Source organism: Temnothorax longispinosus, chromosome 3 (assembly GCF_030848805.1).
Source record: "Temnothorax longispinosus isolate EJ_2023e chromosome 3, Tlon_JGU_v1, whole genome shotgun sequence".
Lineage (NCBI taxonomy): Eukaryota > Metazoa > Arthropoda > Insecta > Hymenoptera > Formicidae > Temnothorax > Temnothorax longispinosus.
This window is the reverse complement of record NC_092360.1, coordinates 4998812-5016933: the sequence shown is the minus strand read 5'-3', so window position 1 is coordinate 5016933 and position 18122 is coordinate 4998812. Positions and strand designations below refer to the sequence as shown.

The window sequence follows — 18122 nt, the reverse complement described above, 5'->3', positions numbered from 1 at the left end:
CTATTTTGCTATATTTGCGCGTATCATTTAGCGGTTTGATAATTGTCGTAAAAGAGAATTGCATTATATGTTTCGATAATTAAACTTTTATTTAGAGAGTAAGTGATTAGAAATAGTATTGTATATACAGGGTGAACTCAATGCCAAAACTAATATAGATTTAGCACATGAAAGTAAGTAAAAACTGTCTAATTGTTTTGAGCATTTTTCATCAGTTGCCATAGTTGTTCTGAATTTTTTAACACCTTTTGTAAAGCTTTAAACAGAACCGCTGTATCAGTTTTAGCACTGAGTTCAGAGACACTCTGTATATGTATAATTTTTAAATTTATAGTGTTATATCTTTATATTTTTATATCTTTATATTATACCAAATATTACATATTATATTTATATATAATCATTTATGTAATTTTTTATACATACTTTCTTCCTTACATGTTTTTATTTACCATCAATTGTAATTGTGTGTGTAATCGTGATCGTTTCCATCACTATATTCATTTATTCATTTATTAAAGAAAATATATGCCTAATTAAATAAAATCCTTCATTCATACTTAGCTAGTCTACCTATCTCTATTTCTATTAATAAATAAATTGATTTATTAGTTATAATAGCGAATTAAAAATAATTTATTTATAATAGAAGCAAATTATCAAAATATAAAAATGTCAAAATATATTTTCTCTTAGTAAAACACTAAGTAGTAATAACAATAATAATAATATATACATATAAGATAGTGACATTGCGCTTCAAGATCCCAGAGTTCTATCCCTTCTGGCAAAAAAAATCCGTCAAATAATATAATAATAATAAAATTGATTTTGATTAAAATTTAGAAACGAGTAGTTTTAAAGCATTTTGGAACATTAAATTATATTTTCCTTCAGGTCTATTCTATTTTATCTGTAACCGCGAGTAGTTTAATAGAATTGTAATTAATATCGATAATTAATAACCAAATCTCAAGATTCGGAAAGTAAGACAGTGTCCTGAAAAGTTGTAATCTAAAAATTAGCATATTATTATCATTGTTATTATTATTATCTTGAAATATATGTTATCTTGAAATTTTTTTCCTGAAATATTAGACAAAATTCAGTAAAATTGAAAAAGAATTAGTTTATCCAATTTCCATAGAAAAATAAATTTTCAAGGCTATTAAAAGGCTAAACGTAGATAACGATATAAACAAAATTAGTAATCACACATTTGTATATTTTAAATAATTCTAATAGATATAAATTGTAGCGACAAAAATAGGTTTATTGAAAAGTAAACACTTCTTACGAGACATTTCATACTTTACGTTAGAATATACCAAAATAAAATACGATAATCCCTAAAAACACAATTGTTGACCTTTTTCTTAATTATGTACTAGTATCTTTATATGCACGAAATGACTAGAATTTTTCTCTATGTTAAAATCATACGACTCAATTTTTAGAAAATGCTAATGATCTTAAAAACTTAAATAAGAGCTTAATTAAAAAAATTAAAATATTTGTCTCCTCAAATCAGACAATTTCTTCTTCATTCATTTCCTATAGCATCAAAAGTATATATTTATGAATAAATTTTAGCCGATTGACTGAAATGTCTCTGATGGTAAATAAAAACATGTAAGGAAAAAATTATTTAATTCCAAGAAGCAACTTTTATTTCAAATTTTTGACGTTCCTATAGTCTAGCTGCTATGCGCCGAACTCATGATGTATTCCATCAAACTCTAGATACGAAAAATGTATGATTTATGTAATTATATTTTAATAGGAATGTAATTATATTTAACAGAAAATAAATTTAAAATGTGAGACTCTGCAAATAAAATATCTTTTGATCTGTATAGATCTGATGTATCAATCTATGTGTGTGCAAAATATATTTTGATTTTAATCTTACTTTTTTATTCTCATTTACTTTAAATATATTTAAACCTTTTGGTTTAATTTTTCCAAACTTGGAAGAAAATGCATTAAGACAATAAAATTTCTAACTTTTGTTTAAAAAAGATATTTGTTTGAAAAACAAATATTTATAATGTAGACTATGTATACGAGATGGTTTACGAAATTAACAAATTAATTATTCTTGCATTTTTCTCTAAAATTTTATATATATATATATATATATATATATATATATATATATATAATTCTCTATAAAAATATTCAAATTATATTATCGATATTAGAAAAAGAACTCTCTATTATTTGTGTGGGTTTAAACAAACGAGTTTTTAAAGATTTAATTTTATGGAATTGGAAATAAAGACGCAATTTTATAGAAATTATCATAAAGTCAGTATTCAAAGTAACATATCTCCGAAAATACTGCTTTTAAGTATATTTTAATCTAAAATTTTCTTGGGTTTTATTATTATAGCGTTTATAATATATTATAGTATTTAAATGTTAAAAGTTCCGAAAAGTTGTTTTACTTTAAAAAAATAGTTGTTTTGACGAGAAATAATTCTTAATTTGTCGAAACACAATGTTACGACTGTTTATCGCTATCGCGAGACTTTTGCAATGCAACTAAATTGTGCATTAAATAATTAATCCTTAATCGTTTGTTGAACTGAATCGTGTGCAGTTTCAGCACCTTTTCGTCCAAGTAGATAGTTGTGTATTATAAAAAAATAATTCCTACAAAAATATTTTCTTTTCATGTTTATTCCTGTAGCTAATATTAGATGTTATTACATATTATCAAACAATAATGTATTCTACAGAGCAATTGTTGAGCTATTATCATGAGAAAACCGAAATTTATTTCTGGACCACGACTAATACGACATTTGGATAAAATTCGAAATCAAGCGATAACAATTTGCGAACGAAAAAGCGGAGGGAAAAAATTAATCGTGAATACTCCTGAAGTATTCACAGCATTCACGTATGCATGCAATATACATTCATTACGCATACAAACACACAGTACACGTTCTCTCGTTCTCTTTCTTACACATACTTCCTCTTTTAGATTACTAGCGTTAATTTAAACTAATTTGTTTATCCTGCCAGATTAAACTAATAACTTGCTAATTATCGTCCCATTACACATCGCATCTCATTAATAAATTAGACACATTTGTCGAGGCAACGTAGGCAAGGGCAGGTGGGCAGGCAGTTCACGGAAATTAATCCTTGCAACAGCCACGTGAATTTTGCTGGAACACTTTCCGCGGCGCATGCAAACGAATCGGATGCCGTTTTCGCGGTTTTATTGTTAAAAGCTAGCTTGCCTGTGCTTGTCGTTGTGTGCGATCGATCGATGTAAGTTAAAATCGAGATAGCCCAACTATCTTCTTAGCTCTTTTTCAGCCTCACGTAAGAAGCTTACTTGTAAAAATGTAAAATAAAATATATACCCGTATGAATTTTTTTCCCGATAAAAAAATGTACGAAATTATGAATTATCGTACGATAATCACTTTGTCGACTTTTAATAACAATTTAAATAAAACTGGATTAGATAGTCATACAATAAAGTTGGTTTGTGCACATTATATGGCTCACTTCTCTTCATACTGATTTACACTTTTAGCTATATCAAATTGCTTTGAAGATAAACCAATCGAAAAATGATTATCCTTTTAAAAAAATGTGTATTGATCTGTATTTGTAAAAAAGGACGCGTAGATACAAATGTAAATAGATACAAATTGGATTCAAGATAATGTCTCGAGTTTTTACTGATGGCTAAATAACCTAGATACATAATACATTTACTTTAAATAGATAATAAAATACCTTAGAGTTTTATTCTAAAATGGAATTATAAATATTTTAAAATAAAATCATTTGTGTATTTTAATTAATTAAAAAAGTATGTAAATGAAAGATAATGTATATATAGGAATTATCTTGTCATCAGAAATTAAACTTTTAACTCAGACTGATCAAAAAGATTCATAATAAGATCAAATTATGTCTTATTATAAATTATTCTTTTTGAGTATAAATGTCAATATTGTAATAAGAAAGCTCAGAATGCAATTGATTCTTTTTATTTCATTGTTTCCATTTCATTGCTATGCTCAAAACAAGCCGTCATTTTGGATAGTGATAAAATCAACTTAAATCATAAGAGTTCTTTATATGCTTCGACAAAGAATGGCGAGATAAATCAAAGAAAAAATTTCATCTCGTGTTCAATTGCCATATCGATCGATCGCATACACATTTCTCCCTATCGTATAAAAACAGAAACCACAATTATATCATAATATTTGTAAATACCTGACTAACACGATAACGACGACCGAGTAATTAATTAAACTATTGGGATCTCGATACAGTAATAATATTAATATTGATCATTAATAATAATTTTGTACAATATTTTCATCCTATTTGTCCTCTCTCATGCTCGGCTCGTGACATGCGCTCCTATAGGCAATAATTCATATAAAACAGTATCGGTTCAACGGGTAGCAATAGGTATAGTTGCGGAAAAACCTTCCTTTCTGAGGGTGTGCGCGCGCGCGTGTGTACTAGTTTTCCTCAGTTTTCTCGCGCGTGTATAACGATATATGAATGACATGTATGAATGAATGTACATTGAATCGTGAACGCTTAAAGCGCGTCTTCGGGTACGCTTCTTGTGTTCCCTTTTACACGTACTTAGAATCGTATTTTTTTTTTCTATCGTGGTACGCAAAGTCGCCCCGCTGGAGAGAACTGTTTCGTCTTTTTTTGCCTTCATGCACAGGCACAGGCGCCGAATAAAAGATGACAAAGTAAATTACCCGACGACTCTTCCCTTCCGCGCAGAAATTTCCTCGCAGCGTCTCTCTTTATCTCTCGTTCCCATTACATGTGTTTCCATTACATGACAGAATTATCTCCGACGACGACGTGCCGATGGAGAGACGAGATACGTTTTTCGAAAAGATTGAGTCGTCATCGCATCTGTTCGTTATCATTCGATCTGTTCGCGTCGCAGATTCGCATGCTTCCTCCGTGTATTCCGTGATGAGAGGTAACAAAGGCAAACGTCGCTGATCACGCTCCCGGCGTGTTAAGAATCGCAAAGCTGTGTGATCAAAAGCTCCCGAGTGCGAGATCGTGCGAGCGCGCTTTTGAAAGTGTCGCAGGTACGACGCGAGACTGGCCGTCTCGCGAACTGCTTTGTGATGAGTGTTAGAATGTTGTCCAGCGAGCGAACAATGGGCTCATTCAAACAGGTCATCACACAGGGGATTGCAATCAAGAAACGTAACCGATACAGATGCAAAAGCAAATGCGACTTACGTCTAACGAGGAGCTTAGAACAGTCAGATAAAGGCTGCGAATGGTTGACGATAATTTGGAAGATGCGATACGATCCGAGTCTCGGACGAGCTTAAGTGGGTGCAATGACATCAGCGATTAACAATCAAGGTGATTTCGAAATCGCGTTAAGCCCGCGCGTCAGAAAGCAAGATATACCGAAACGGAGGTCTGACGATGCGAGATGATTGCTCTCTGCTTGTATGAAACGATGAAGATGGTACCACTCTCGCATTCGGTCTGCCTGTTCCGCAGCTACGGATACAATCGTCGTCCACAATGCACACGTATACGTCGTCGTACAATATTATCAATATATCTATATACAATTCGACATAGCCGTTGACGGTAGCGTAGTCTTTAACCTAAGCGACAAACGTAAGAGTAAAGAGATACTAGAGACCAGTCGTAAGATTTGTCATGCTAATAGTATAATAGTTACACATCCGATATAATCAGCATCATTGTTCATCATCGTCAATGTCGTTATTGTAACTATTAAGATCAATAATCCGATAATCGTTATGATGAGTAAATCCGTGATAAGTATAACCCGATGTGCGGTCGCGTTACTCGTCACCCTTTTACCGGATTACATTTGCTACATAGCGGCTCTCCATGACAGTTTTAATTCGCGTTTGGAATAATTTGTGCCAATGCCCGTGTGTTCACTCGCTTCTCTTAAACATTAGTTAAATACATACTATTTTTCCGCAAGTCATTACAGCACTTTAAATCAATTAGATGTGGATAATTAATTTTAGTAACATGCTTTTTTCGTTATTAGGGTACTTAGACGTCTTATATCCGATTCACCACAGCGCGAGTTTCAGATGCTTACCCCTTTTTCTTCGCATACTCCACTCGGTCTCTCTCTCCCCCGCAGAATTCGCAATTGTAAAGTCTACATTTTCGAACACTGCTAAAGAGAATATTATGGCAGGGTTATCTTTGTTCTTCCTCCCTCGTATCTTCCTCGTCGTCTCTGTACTATATATATATAGTACAGCTATAGCCATCCACGATACACGCACACACCACTATACTTTATTAAATCTAGCATGCTTAGAAAATACTTGAAAAATGAGTCTATTGGAAGGTGGCTGCCCGATGTCCATCACTATACACACTTCTCCAAATTGAATTAATCGTTCCACAGTTGTGCGATCGAGGTCACATTTCTTGCTGAGTATCCTCGTCGTAGAAAACTTCTTCGCATCTTCTATTTTCTCTGTTCGCTTTTTCTCCCTCTTGCTCCACCATTTTTTCTGCTGTGGCCGGACTATGAGCCAGCAGCGCTATCCACTATCAATTAACCGTTGTAAGCAAGCAACACGTCCGTATCAGCCTCCAGGCTTGATTAAGTCTATAATTTTTTTTACTGGCCAACTGCGAAGCGCTGTAATTTCTTCGTGTTTTCGCATAATCTTTTGCCTTCCGTCTTTAACCACGCGTCTCCGAAATTGCGCAAATTGTCGCATTGCCATCGTCTGGCACAATTCTATTCATCACATATACGCATCGTCAGTAAGGCGAACATTAAAAAAAAAAAAAGAACAAAGGCATAGATGCTTGCCGATGCGAAAGTACCGAAATCGGTTTCCTCGGTAAAACTTTCTAATAATCAACAAAGAATAATTCTCTATTCCGAGAAAGAAATACGAGTAACATAAGACAACAATAAGCAACGTAAAACAACATTAATTAAAAACAACTAAATTTAGAAATGTTTTTTCTAAATCTCGTTACAGTCCTTTTCTTCTATTTTGTCTCTCAACCCTGCCTCCATCGAGTTAAACTTATCGACGATGGCAATAACGACGAAGAGGATTGCGGTCATCGTGGCTTGTCCTGATAAGGGCGCCACGAGTCGTTATCAATACGGTATTTCGGCGTCGCTCTCTCAGCGCGCCTTCTCGAGGTCCTAGGCGTGTCTCGACGCGTCGTCGCATGATGCATGTCAGTCTGTTGAACATCGTGCGCTTGATTAACAGAGACGCGCGGCTAAGGGGTTGCTGTCCTTGGTGGTGTGAAAGGGGATAGCGGACGGTCGCCTGTGCGTCGTAGTGGCAACGTTGTAGCACGGTGATGTTCGCAGTCATAATCGTGGTGGCATCTTGAGGAGATTCACTCAGTGGTTACCTTCTGTCCCGGTAAAGGAGATAAGTCTTCATTGTCTGCGGTAGGTTCAGCTCGTTGATCTTGTCTTCTAGTCTATGCTTGCCGATTCGCTGTCGAATCACTCTCCGACAAAGATCCATGAGAGGCAGAGGTTCAGCTGTGGAGAAGACGAGCGTATAATTAAAAGAGGATACTTTTAATTGTACGTTTAATAGATGTCTTATGTGTTTTGGTCGCTTGTTGTTTTAATATCTAGTAAATGTCCATTAAATAATAATTTGAAAAATGGACCAAGAAAATTTGATTTTTTAAATTAAAATATCTTCGTGAGATAAGATGACGTTAAATATTTTTAGAATAATTGTCATAATTATATCCGCTTACGATCAAGTCCGCCGATGTATTTCATTGTGATCTCGCAATGTCCCCAAACGGCGGATACAATAGGGTGTAATTTCCTTCCTTTGAGTCCTCTAAACGCTACTCCGAGATACTGACCATCGACCACGAATGCTAACGTACCTTCATCCATATCGAGGACAACTGTGGAGAGAAATTATGTGTGATAAGTTCAAGATAAGATACGCGTAAAGAAAATCTGTCTCTGACTTGCGATGCATCTTGTATAATTCATAAATTCTCGTGGAAAATCGCGCGACTGCGATTATCCAAAAATCGCTTACCCAGAAATTTGTCAGGAACAATAAATGTCTCGTCGGACTTGAGAAGGGTTGGATACGTCATGCCAGTGTTGTTTCTCGAGTCGTGATAGAGTTTGTTTCTACCAAGGTCCCAACCCCAACTGAGCTCGTTGTTGCCGACCAAACTCTGATAGCCGACGCTATGTAGCGGCGCATCCGCGGTCGCGACTCCTACCACGGCGTGCGTACCTCGTTGCCTCGTGCTCCAATAAAGCTCCCATACGTGCATACCTTTAGTATACCCCACCTTCCCTCGTATGCAATCTGTACTTTGCGCGACGGGATGTCGATGAAACGTTAACTTATCGTCCTCCTAGGAAAAAAATAATGATCACAGTTTAGTGAGAAACTTGGTTCATCAAAATTCTAATCTAGAGCACGTCTTAAAAATGCCAAACAGATAAGGTGAATGAATAATTCATAAATAGTATTAACGTAAAAAAATCATATATATTTTTTGATAAATTTTTTAGTCCAAGTTCAAACAAGCTATACGATAAAAAGAGGAGAACAAATTTTAGCACCTCTATATTTACACTTTTATGATTACTGAAGGAAGTGATATCTATGCGATATATGGATTTTGGATTAGTCCCATGGTAACAAGAAATTTGTCTGATGTAATATGTCCGCGTGAAGATAAATTATAATTGCGAAGTCATATATATTTGTGAGAGTTTACTCGTGTATTTCTTTCAACATGTTGATTGCCTAGTGATCGTATCCAAATTTTTTAAGATAAAAAAATAAATAGCATCTAATGTAAAATTGCAAATAACAGAAATAGCAAGATAATAATAAAAGGTAAAGAGTACCATGTTGAACATGATATTTATGAGAATACAGTCTAATTTAATAAAATTAAAAAAATAATAATAATTTAGGACTCTCGATAATAGACCAACGCGACTGTTGGTGCGTAATTTTATAAATTAAAAATGATTTGTTTCAATTTTCACAGTATAATATTCCGGACGTTTCGGCTCCATCGTTGAGCCATCCTCAACAGTGTAAAAATTAGTAATATCTATTTCTCACGTTCTCCCTGATGTCAAAGTTGAGTGCTTCAAGACTCAAAAGGGAAGTCAAAAAGCCCTCTATTTCATTGGAATGTTGGCGTGTAGTTGGACTAAGGGATCGTTGTCAAATAGTCCTTATTACACAATATTACACAATATTTGATTATTGTATACTTAATGATGAAATTTCTACTATATGACGTACATGGTATGACATACAAAATTTGTTGCACAGGCAACGTAGTAAGGATCGATTTCGATATTATTTATATAATCAGTACCTTGACGAATATATTTAGACTACGGTCGTCGGCGTTCCAGCTATGATGGACCTGCGTCTCTCGCGAGGCGGGTGGCATGTCGAGGAGCACGTCGAGGCGCGGCGGCCTCGCGAAGTCCTGGGCCAATTCGCGCGGTACCACCGATCGTGTGTACGTCGTGTTGTTGTTGCCACCGCCAACACCGACCCCGCCGCCGGCACCGGCACCGCTCTCCCGGCTCATGCTCTTCACGCCGCCTGGAAAAGAGAAGTAAATCAGTCCCGATCGGATTCTACGGTGCCTAGCCCGCTTTCGTAACGAGCCTTACGCAGTTACTGTCGATTTTGATCACCTAACACTGTGACATACACACGACAATTTTATCACCGGATAATGTTATCTAAGTGTAAAAGTCCAATACACGGGAAATATTTTGACCGAAATATATACAAGTAACGTGGCCGAGACATAGAAGCCTCTAAAGCGTGCACCGGTACGAAGTAATCGCAAATTTCGTCACTGAACGGATAACTACGACTATACTGGAATGTTCTTACGACGTTATCACACTTTGCGATAAAATGTTTTCTTTATGTATATAAAGGCAGGTCGAATAACAAGTAACACAAAACACTTACTTGTATGAAAGACTCTGTTTTATAAATGTCCAAAAACATCTGAAAGTCATTCAACATGCGTGATTGAAATCTTATCTCGTTTTATGAACTATGATTTCCGCGCACGCCTATGTTTGTAAATACTATCGTTAGTATGATTTGACTTTTGTTTAATTTTACAACTACGCTAGTATATTTAAGTTATCCATTTTTATCAACTTTATCACGATATGAAAAGGTATAGTAATAAAAACATACACCAGTCTGATTGACTTTGAGCGCTTGTGTGACGTATCTGCGGCAGCCAGAAAAATTATTGAAAAAGATAAATGAACGGTACATGCGTGCTCGGTATTATATTTTAAAAGTGGATTTTCTAAAAAAAAAAATAGAGATATCGCACGAAGAAATTTCATTCTACTTATTCTACGCTTTCGACTTATCTTTATTACTCTTTTATTAACTGTAAACTTATAAACCGATGGGAATCTTGCATGTACAAAATCTCTGGCATTAAAAGACATCGCTGAGAAAAGATGTTGGACTAAAAGCACTACTTCGAGCACTACAATAAATATTTTAAATATTTATTTTAATATATATGTAGTCGGAGAGCATAAGCTTATTTAAGTTATCTACCACCGCGTCGCTGAAGACAGCTCAAAGTAGAGCCGAAACGTACGACTTATAACTTGTATTGAATTTCTAATTAAATGTTACCTAACGTTACCTCACCCACAACTGCATTTGATTCTCAATTCACTTTTTCCTTGTTATTCGTTAATATATACATATATCTTTCCATTACAATAACCTATACCATAAGAACATAAAAAATTATAAGGTTTTATCTAAAATACTTTTCATATATTTTTACCATTTTGATGATAATTGTTTAGAATAAAATATAAGCGTTAGCTTTTATAAGTTGTTTCACTTCTTAAATCTCAAAATAAGCACATATGAAAAAATACGTTCTCTTTTGATTTTTAATGTTTAACAACATATTTCAGAAAGAATCAATTCGATTCTGGACAGTTGTGATATATCTCTTGTCAGTAATGTACGTGTAGAAATAGCGGATAATAGAAGTAACGAATTAAAATGTTATTAGGAAAAAGTTATATATTTTTTAAAAGGAGGTGTACGCCGTACATCGCATCGATAGATTTCAGGTAAATCTTCAGGGTAAATCGGTATCTCTGCCAATGTGTGAAAAATAACAGCGGTCGTTAAAAAGATATTGGCTGGACAAGATTTATGCGTTTCAGTGCAGGCAGGCATTTCTTCGATGAATCCTCGTTCGAGATTCAGATATCGTCTTGCGAGCAGCCATGGCTGGATACCTGCTAGGAATGCGACGGATCAGAATGTTTGGCAAGAAGGGAAGGGCAGCAAGAGAATAAGAGCAAGGCAACGATCAGGAGAAATAATGGTGGGTCCAGCGGCGGAAGGTTCTAGAAGGTTCTCGAAGGTTCTGGAAGGTTCTGGAAGGTTGACCCACGATATCCTTGGACCATTGGTTTATTTGCCTCTGCAGCTGTTCCCGCGCTTGAGGGCTCCTAGGGCCCTATGAAACCGTAGGTTTCCGTGCCTGAAAAGGCGAGGGGCAACGAATAAGAAAGGTCCTTTCACGGCGGCTTCGTATGTGAGACTCGAGTCCATCCCCGCCCGACATATCCGCATCGGGATCTTTTTTTCCTCGCCGTTGCCTTTGGCGTGCCAGAGGTTATTTCAGTCGGTGTTAAGCACAATACGATCTCAGAACATAAATTTCACAGCCGCAGCTGAGTCACATATTGATCCCTGCAGTTTCAGATATGGATAAAAGGAAAAATCACGTTGTAAGTATAAACGTTTGCTATTATTTGCTATTTGTAACTGACTGTTTTTCAGAAAAACAGTCTTCTGAAAATGGAATTTAAAACAATTTCTGAAGAAATTGAAAAATTCGTCCGAGAAGAAAGAATTCCATTCGTTCGCGTTCTAATTTGGGACAAATAAAAGTCGGAAAGAATTGAGAGTGTGTGCAGATCAAAGGAAAACGAATAATCGAAGAGGCTAATAGCAATTACTCTTGGTGGGAATTGTCTGCAAGAAGGAATTGTCCCATGAATCTTTTAATGAGAAAAACGTCATATGTGGTAAGTAATTAACCGCAATGATAATTACTTCGGGGCGACACTAAACCTCGATGGCGTATAGAATGTAACTGGAGCATATAACAAATTAAAAATTGATTTAAAGTAATTCAAATAAAAATAAGATCTTCAATAAGAAAAAAAAAAGAACTTATAATACTTTTGGCGAATCTTTTATCGGTTGCATATGTAATCCTCAAATAAAACTATATTTTCAGAGATATGACTTCATCTTTTATGTACATTTAACTAAATAGAATCAAGTTAAATATAAATCTAATATATTAAAAATTAAAATAAAAGTATTTTGTTAATTTTAATACTATATTCTACCCGCTATAACCCTATATATACTTTTAAATTTTCTCTATTTTCTAGCTGTCGAACTATTTTTTTCCACGCATAAAGATATTTACTGGATATACATATATATATGTATATAATCCATGTATAATCCACCTAAATTATCTTAGAGAAATAGTTTTCTTATCGTATAAGTTATAATATTTTGTATATAAGCTATCTCTTCTTGTAAATAATTATGCATTAGACATTTTCGTTATCGTAAGAGAAATGTAAGTATAGGATAATTGTGAGTTCGGGTAGCATGAATATTTCGGAGGATTACGGCTAGGAGAAAGCTTTGTCCGTCTTGAGGGAGTAAAGCATTCGACTAAAGGACCTGTTCCAAGCTCTACCTGAGCAGGTAAAGTGAGGCGCGGTCAAGGACCTTGACCCTCGACGAACGCTTCGTGAGGTGAGTTAATCCGAAGAACCTTCTAGTCGCGCTCTAATCCGTTTACGGGTAAAATCTATACGCGGTAATTGCATGACCACCAATAATAAGCTATATAGATATATATGTTATCCGTATATACATACCTAATATATAATATATGATATGTAATAATTTGTACAGTGCATTGTATCGCAATGTAACTTTAATTTGTTTGCAATCCTCACTTACGAAAAACTTATAATTACAGTTAATAGATACTTAACAGCTCTTTTTGGACAAAGAAATTAATTACTCATCACGCTTAATAATAATTCTGTTTGAAAATGGATAATAGCGTTTTTGTCTTAAACGTTGTTTGAGAGATTAAAATATTTGTGATTTCTTAATTAGTATATTATAAAAGTAACAGAAGACACAAATATCGATTAATATTTATTTTAATTTTTATAATCGATTAATTAAAAAAATCCTAAAGAAACAATTTTGTATATTTTACATTAATAGAAATCGGACTTGTTTAATAAAAAAAAATTAAAAAGAGACTAAAATATTGATAACTCCTTGAATCTTCATTAACTATAATTTTAAAATTATACTAATCTGTTTTTGATGTTAAGGAATAACCATCTGGAAACATTTTCGATTGCGGATCATTATAATGATACGCAAAAACTTGGCAAGTGAGATCACTTAGCAAAGGCTAAAAGTCGATTTCATTAATCTTCGTCAAGATAAACAAAATTTTTTGCAAATAACAACCGAATAAATGAACGTGACGATTCACGAAACCAATGTGATCTCAGATCACGAAAAATTTTAATTTCATCATGAGGATCGTGCGATTCCGTTTAATCAGGAAGGCTATTTCAATCCACGACTAGTTGCGAGCAAAGAAAATTCCTGTTCGCTGCGGAACGCGTTCACGTTCGACGTGGCTTGCGTTTCTGTTTCTGCATTAGAGTATACGCCTAACCTGAAATCTTTTGGCCCATGTTCATGCCCCGGTGGTGGGAGCGTTGGTGGTGATGCCGATGTGGGTGGTGACGGTGATCCGTGCACTGCTTGCCGGCAGACAGTTTGTTCCTGTGGTGTCTGCCGCAGGTGGAGGTGGTGGTGGTAGTCGTGGTAGTCGTGGTGGTGAGGTGATGATGATGGTGGTGGTGGTGATGGCCGGTAGTCGGTGGTGCAGTAGGCACCACACCACCGTCTATTCCTTCCCCGCCGCCGCCGCCGCCTCCTCCACCTCCTCCTCCTCCTCCTCCGCCTCCTCCTCCGCCGGCGCCGCCGCCGCCGCCGCCCCTACCGGGGCTACCACCGCCCCCGCCGCCGCCGCGGCCGCCTGCAGTACCTGAACCGCCTCCGGTACCGCCAGTCGCCCCGTTTCCGCGGCTACCGCCCCCGCTCACGCAACGATTCGCTTTGTACCTGCAATGCGAGAACAGAACGAGGGCACGTTAATTCGTGTGCGTTCTGAGGGGTGGGAGAGAGAGAGATAGAGAGAGAAAGAGATAAAGGGGGACAGAGATTGATACGCGAGTCCAGGATCGATACGCGTGGAAGGGGGAAAGTGATTTCGGCCGGGGAGAGGGGGATGATTTTCACGGTCGGCGAACTCGCGAGAGCGTTACGTTAAATTCTTACGAGTACGTAACGTCAAAGGATGTAACGTTTCGTTTGACCGTGGATCGATCAAGATCAACGTTCATTTGCAAAAATTAAAAGAAAACAATATGGCATTTTGATTTTCTATTAGAGCCCATGGCACATAAAAAAATGTAAGCAGTAAGATTTAAGCGGTAAGCAAATTAACCAATAGCTATCTTAAAGTTTTCGAGAATACTTGACTGTGGATTGGCCAATTTGCTTAAGTTTTTCTATGTGCTATGAGCCTTAATTGTATTTTGGAAAGCTATATGTAAAATTGTTTTTGCAATAATACAGGAGAAAGTTAAAACTGACATATCTGCATTCATATATATATAATATAATTTTATTTGTATACGGTAGAATAAAAGGATTATTGTAGATGAAGATTGTAAAAATTATTATTACGAACTGGCCACGTAATATAGGAAGATTAATATTGGCAAGAAAAAATTCAGAGATTTTGTCATTACGTCCGCGCTTGATTTCTCTTTGTTCTACTTTGGACGAATCCCTAGAGATTTGGTGCAGAAAACTGCGCTGAATTTTCGCACGAAAAATCATGTTGGCGAGAGCGTGCCCCTGGATTCGGGTAATTCGAGGTGCGCGCTTCGTCTGCGGGTTCAGAAAAAAAAAACATGTCCGAGCGAATCTCGATTAATCACGTTTTCCTATTTGCGAGGGCTTTGCGGAACGGATTGCCGCGGCATATGTATAGTATGTAAGCGTGGGACGAATCGCGGGAATCGATTAATTCTTTCTAGGATGAAGTACACGCGAAGTAGCATTTTCATCACGAGCTTGCGATTTCCGGACGACTCCCGTATCTTTTCTGCGTCGCCGGCACGAAATCGTATCGAATTTTTCAGACGAGCGCGTTGTCACAAAGACCCGTCTGTGCCTGATGGGAGTAAAATAAAAATGTATTGAAATTCTAATTATTATTTAAATATTTTTCAATCTGTATATAAACAGTAATAATCTAGTAATTTTTCCCATTACATCATTGAGTACAGAAAAATTTGAGAATTTTAGGTTCTACTGCGATTATATAGAATGATTTTATAGATACAGCAAGTCATATGAATAAATCGATTTATATAAGAAAGAGAGAGAGAAAGAGAAATGATGCACAAGTCCAAAGTCAGTTTGAAGCCGAGCCACTCTTTCAATATCTGCCTGACGTTCGTTAAAATTTGCATCATTAAAATTATGCGTAACATTAATCACATAAAGAAAAACCGTAAGCGTATATACTGCGAATAACCGCATTAAACTAGTGATAACGCGTCTTATCACGTTACATTGACAATGCACTGTAATCTAGATTGCGCGAAATTTATTTCTATACAACATTTTCCTCGTTTTCTTAAAACACATGTATTCAAAGATTAACTATATACATAACTAAGAGCTGTTATGTAAATGACTAAATTATTTACATAATTTCCAGAGCAGCATAAGCAAGATCTTTGAAACGCAACGATATTAAATCGATCGCAGTATCCGTAGTAGGTAATCTATGCAAATCGAGATGTAAATTTGCGTTTTATGATTTTCAAACGTTACTTACTTTATTTTGTTATATTATTACAGGAAAATGTTACATCACTTACGAGGTGAGCAGCTTAAAGTATAAATTCCTTGACGTTCTCCGATCATTCAAGAATGTTCAACACCCTATTACCAATTTCTCTATGAAATTGACGCGATAGGCATCTGTAGGTAATCATTACCTCAGACTGTGACAGGGTATGATTAACGTAGAAGCAAAGGTTCACGAACGCGTTATAGAAATATCCGGATAAGAATATGACAGTGACCTTCTTGGTGGAAATACAGTAACACGATACGCCAGACCAAACAAAGATTAACCGTGTACGTGACGATAATTTTTCATCTGCTTGGCGAAAAAGAGGAGAGGCGCGAAGAACAAATGAAGAATTGTGGTGTGGACTCAAACACAGCGAAATGCCAGCGACACAATGAATATAATTTGACCAAGAATTATGTTCTAAATAAGAAAGAACGTAACATCTAAACCCCTCTGGAGAACCGAAAGAAAATACATATAATACGTTTCACATGCACCTTCATAAATTTGTTCTGCTTTTAAAATTTACTTGATTATACCTTCACTCCGCTTTTGTATTGGGGAATGACACGAAGGAAAATCCGCGCAGCCGCGATAAATTTCTGCATCCGCGGTCAAAATTTCTATAATTGGCTGTACAATTTGATTGGATGTACAATTAGAAACGAGAAATAATCCGATTCGGTCCTTTTCTCAAGCCTGTGACATAATATAACGTATGCTAACCGTAACCCGATCGTTCATCGTATCCGTTCGCCGTCGTGCTGGTTTCCGGTCGCGGACACCGGACATTGGCATCCTGAATCCGGGCCGATTTGGTTTCACTCGCGATAATCAGTGCTAGGAAAAAAAAGGAATCTGCTACGGAAATTCATGAAAAATATCTCTCTTATTGTAGCGATGGAAAAATTCGGATTACGTATACTAATTGCAATGAGTGGCTGGAAGTCAGGAATTACTCCGGTATTAATTACCGCGATGCAGAAGGAAATAGCGAAATGAGACAACCATCCGAAATTAAATTTGCGCGTGTTAATCATCTCTCGCCGTTTCGACAGTATAAAACAGCAAGAAAGTAGTTAACGATAATTATATCAACGACAGTCACGATATATTCTAAACGACACGACGTGGAACTTTCTGTTGGCTAATCGTTGTTGTTTGTTAACAAGTCTGATAGGTAGCCCTGTGTTTTCACCATAAACTCGTCACGCTTCGTCGACATCCGTTTGTTCGTCAGACTTTCAGCGCGAAGTTTGACGACGGCAAATTAGGCTCGCATCTTGCCCGAAAGAAGGACTCGTACGGAATGTCGCGCGGAGGCAAGCGGTGATCTCGGACAACTTTCCTAATTTGATGAAAACAGCGCAATTTGCGCAACAAGATCAGATATATTGGCTCCGCAAAAAGAAACCCCGCAAATAAACATCGATAACATCGAGATGGGAGGGTCCCTCATTGAAGACGATCGAGCGAGATATATACCTCGACCTCGAGTGCCTTTCCAAATAATTGTGAAACATTCATAATTAATCATCGCGCCATGGCGAATGAATAAATCATTACGATTGTGTTGCCGCGCGGCGAAACAGGAAACGCGGTCGAGAAACCGCGAATTTAATTTCCCGCCGCGCGGGAAGTAAATGAGTAAGATGCCCTTTGAGCCGCGCGGGCCCGTTCTTGGCAGTCGTCACGGTGCTGACCGCTATGGAGCAGGCGTTTCATTTGAAGTCCATTAATGGCATTTATCTCTCTTAACCGCGGCGGACGTCGTCAGCGGGACTGATATCGCCTTGAGTGTAGAACGAAGAGAAAGTATACTGAAATCGACTTCCTCAACGTTTGCACACCGATTCGGCCAATTAAAACACTCGAGACAATAAACAAAAGCCCGTACTGATTACTTTACTAATGCCGTTTGCCGAAAGTTACATTAGTACGGACGCGGGGAGTGTTACAATAATAATACTTTGAAGTGCCTTCTAATTTCAACGATCTTA

The 18122-nt window shown here is 36.5% G+C and overlaps 1 protein-coding gene across 5 annotated transcripts in view; it reads right to left on the bottom strand.

Moving 5' to 3' along the window:
- Positions 1-2667: 2667 nt before the first annotated feature.
- The window catches only part of LOC139809345 (protein gustavus-like), a 134559-nt gene continuing 119104 nt past the window's right edge, over positions 2668-18122 (bottom strand). For all 5 annotated transcript variants that reach the window (XM_071772174.1, XM_071772175.1, XM_071772176.1 and 2 more), the window contains 5 exons: positions 13858-14309; positions 9409-9644; positions 8091-8421; positions 7792-7950; positions 2668-7564 (listed from right to left, as the gene is read on the bottom strand). In XM_071772174.1, the coding sequence (XP_071628275.1) occupies positions 7425-7564; positions 7792-7950; positions 8091-8421; positions 9409-9644; positions 13858-14309 (1318 nt within the window). In that variant the 3' untranslated portion in view covers positions 2668-7424. The remainder of the gene's footprint in view (positions 7565-7791; positions 7951-8090; positions 8422-9408; positions 9645-13857; positions 14310-18122) is intronic.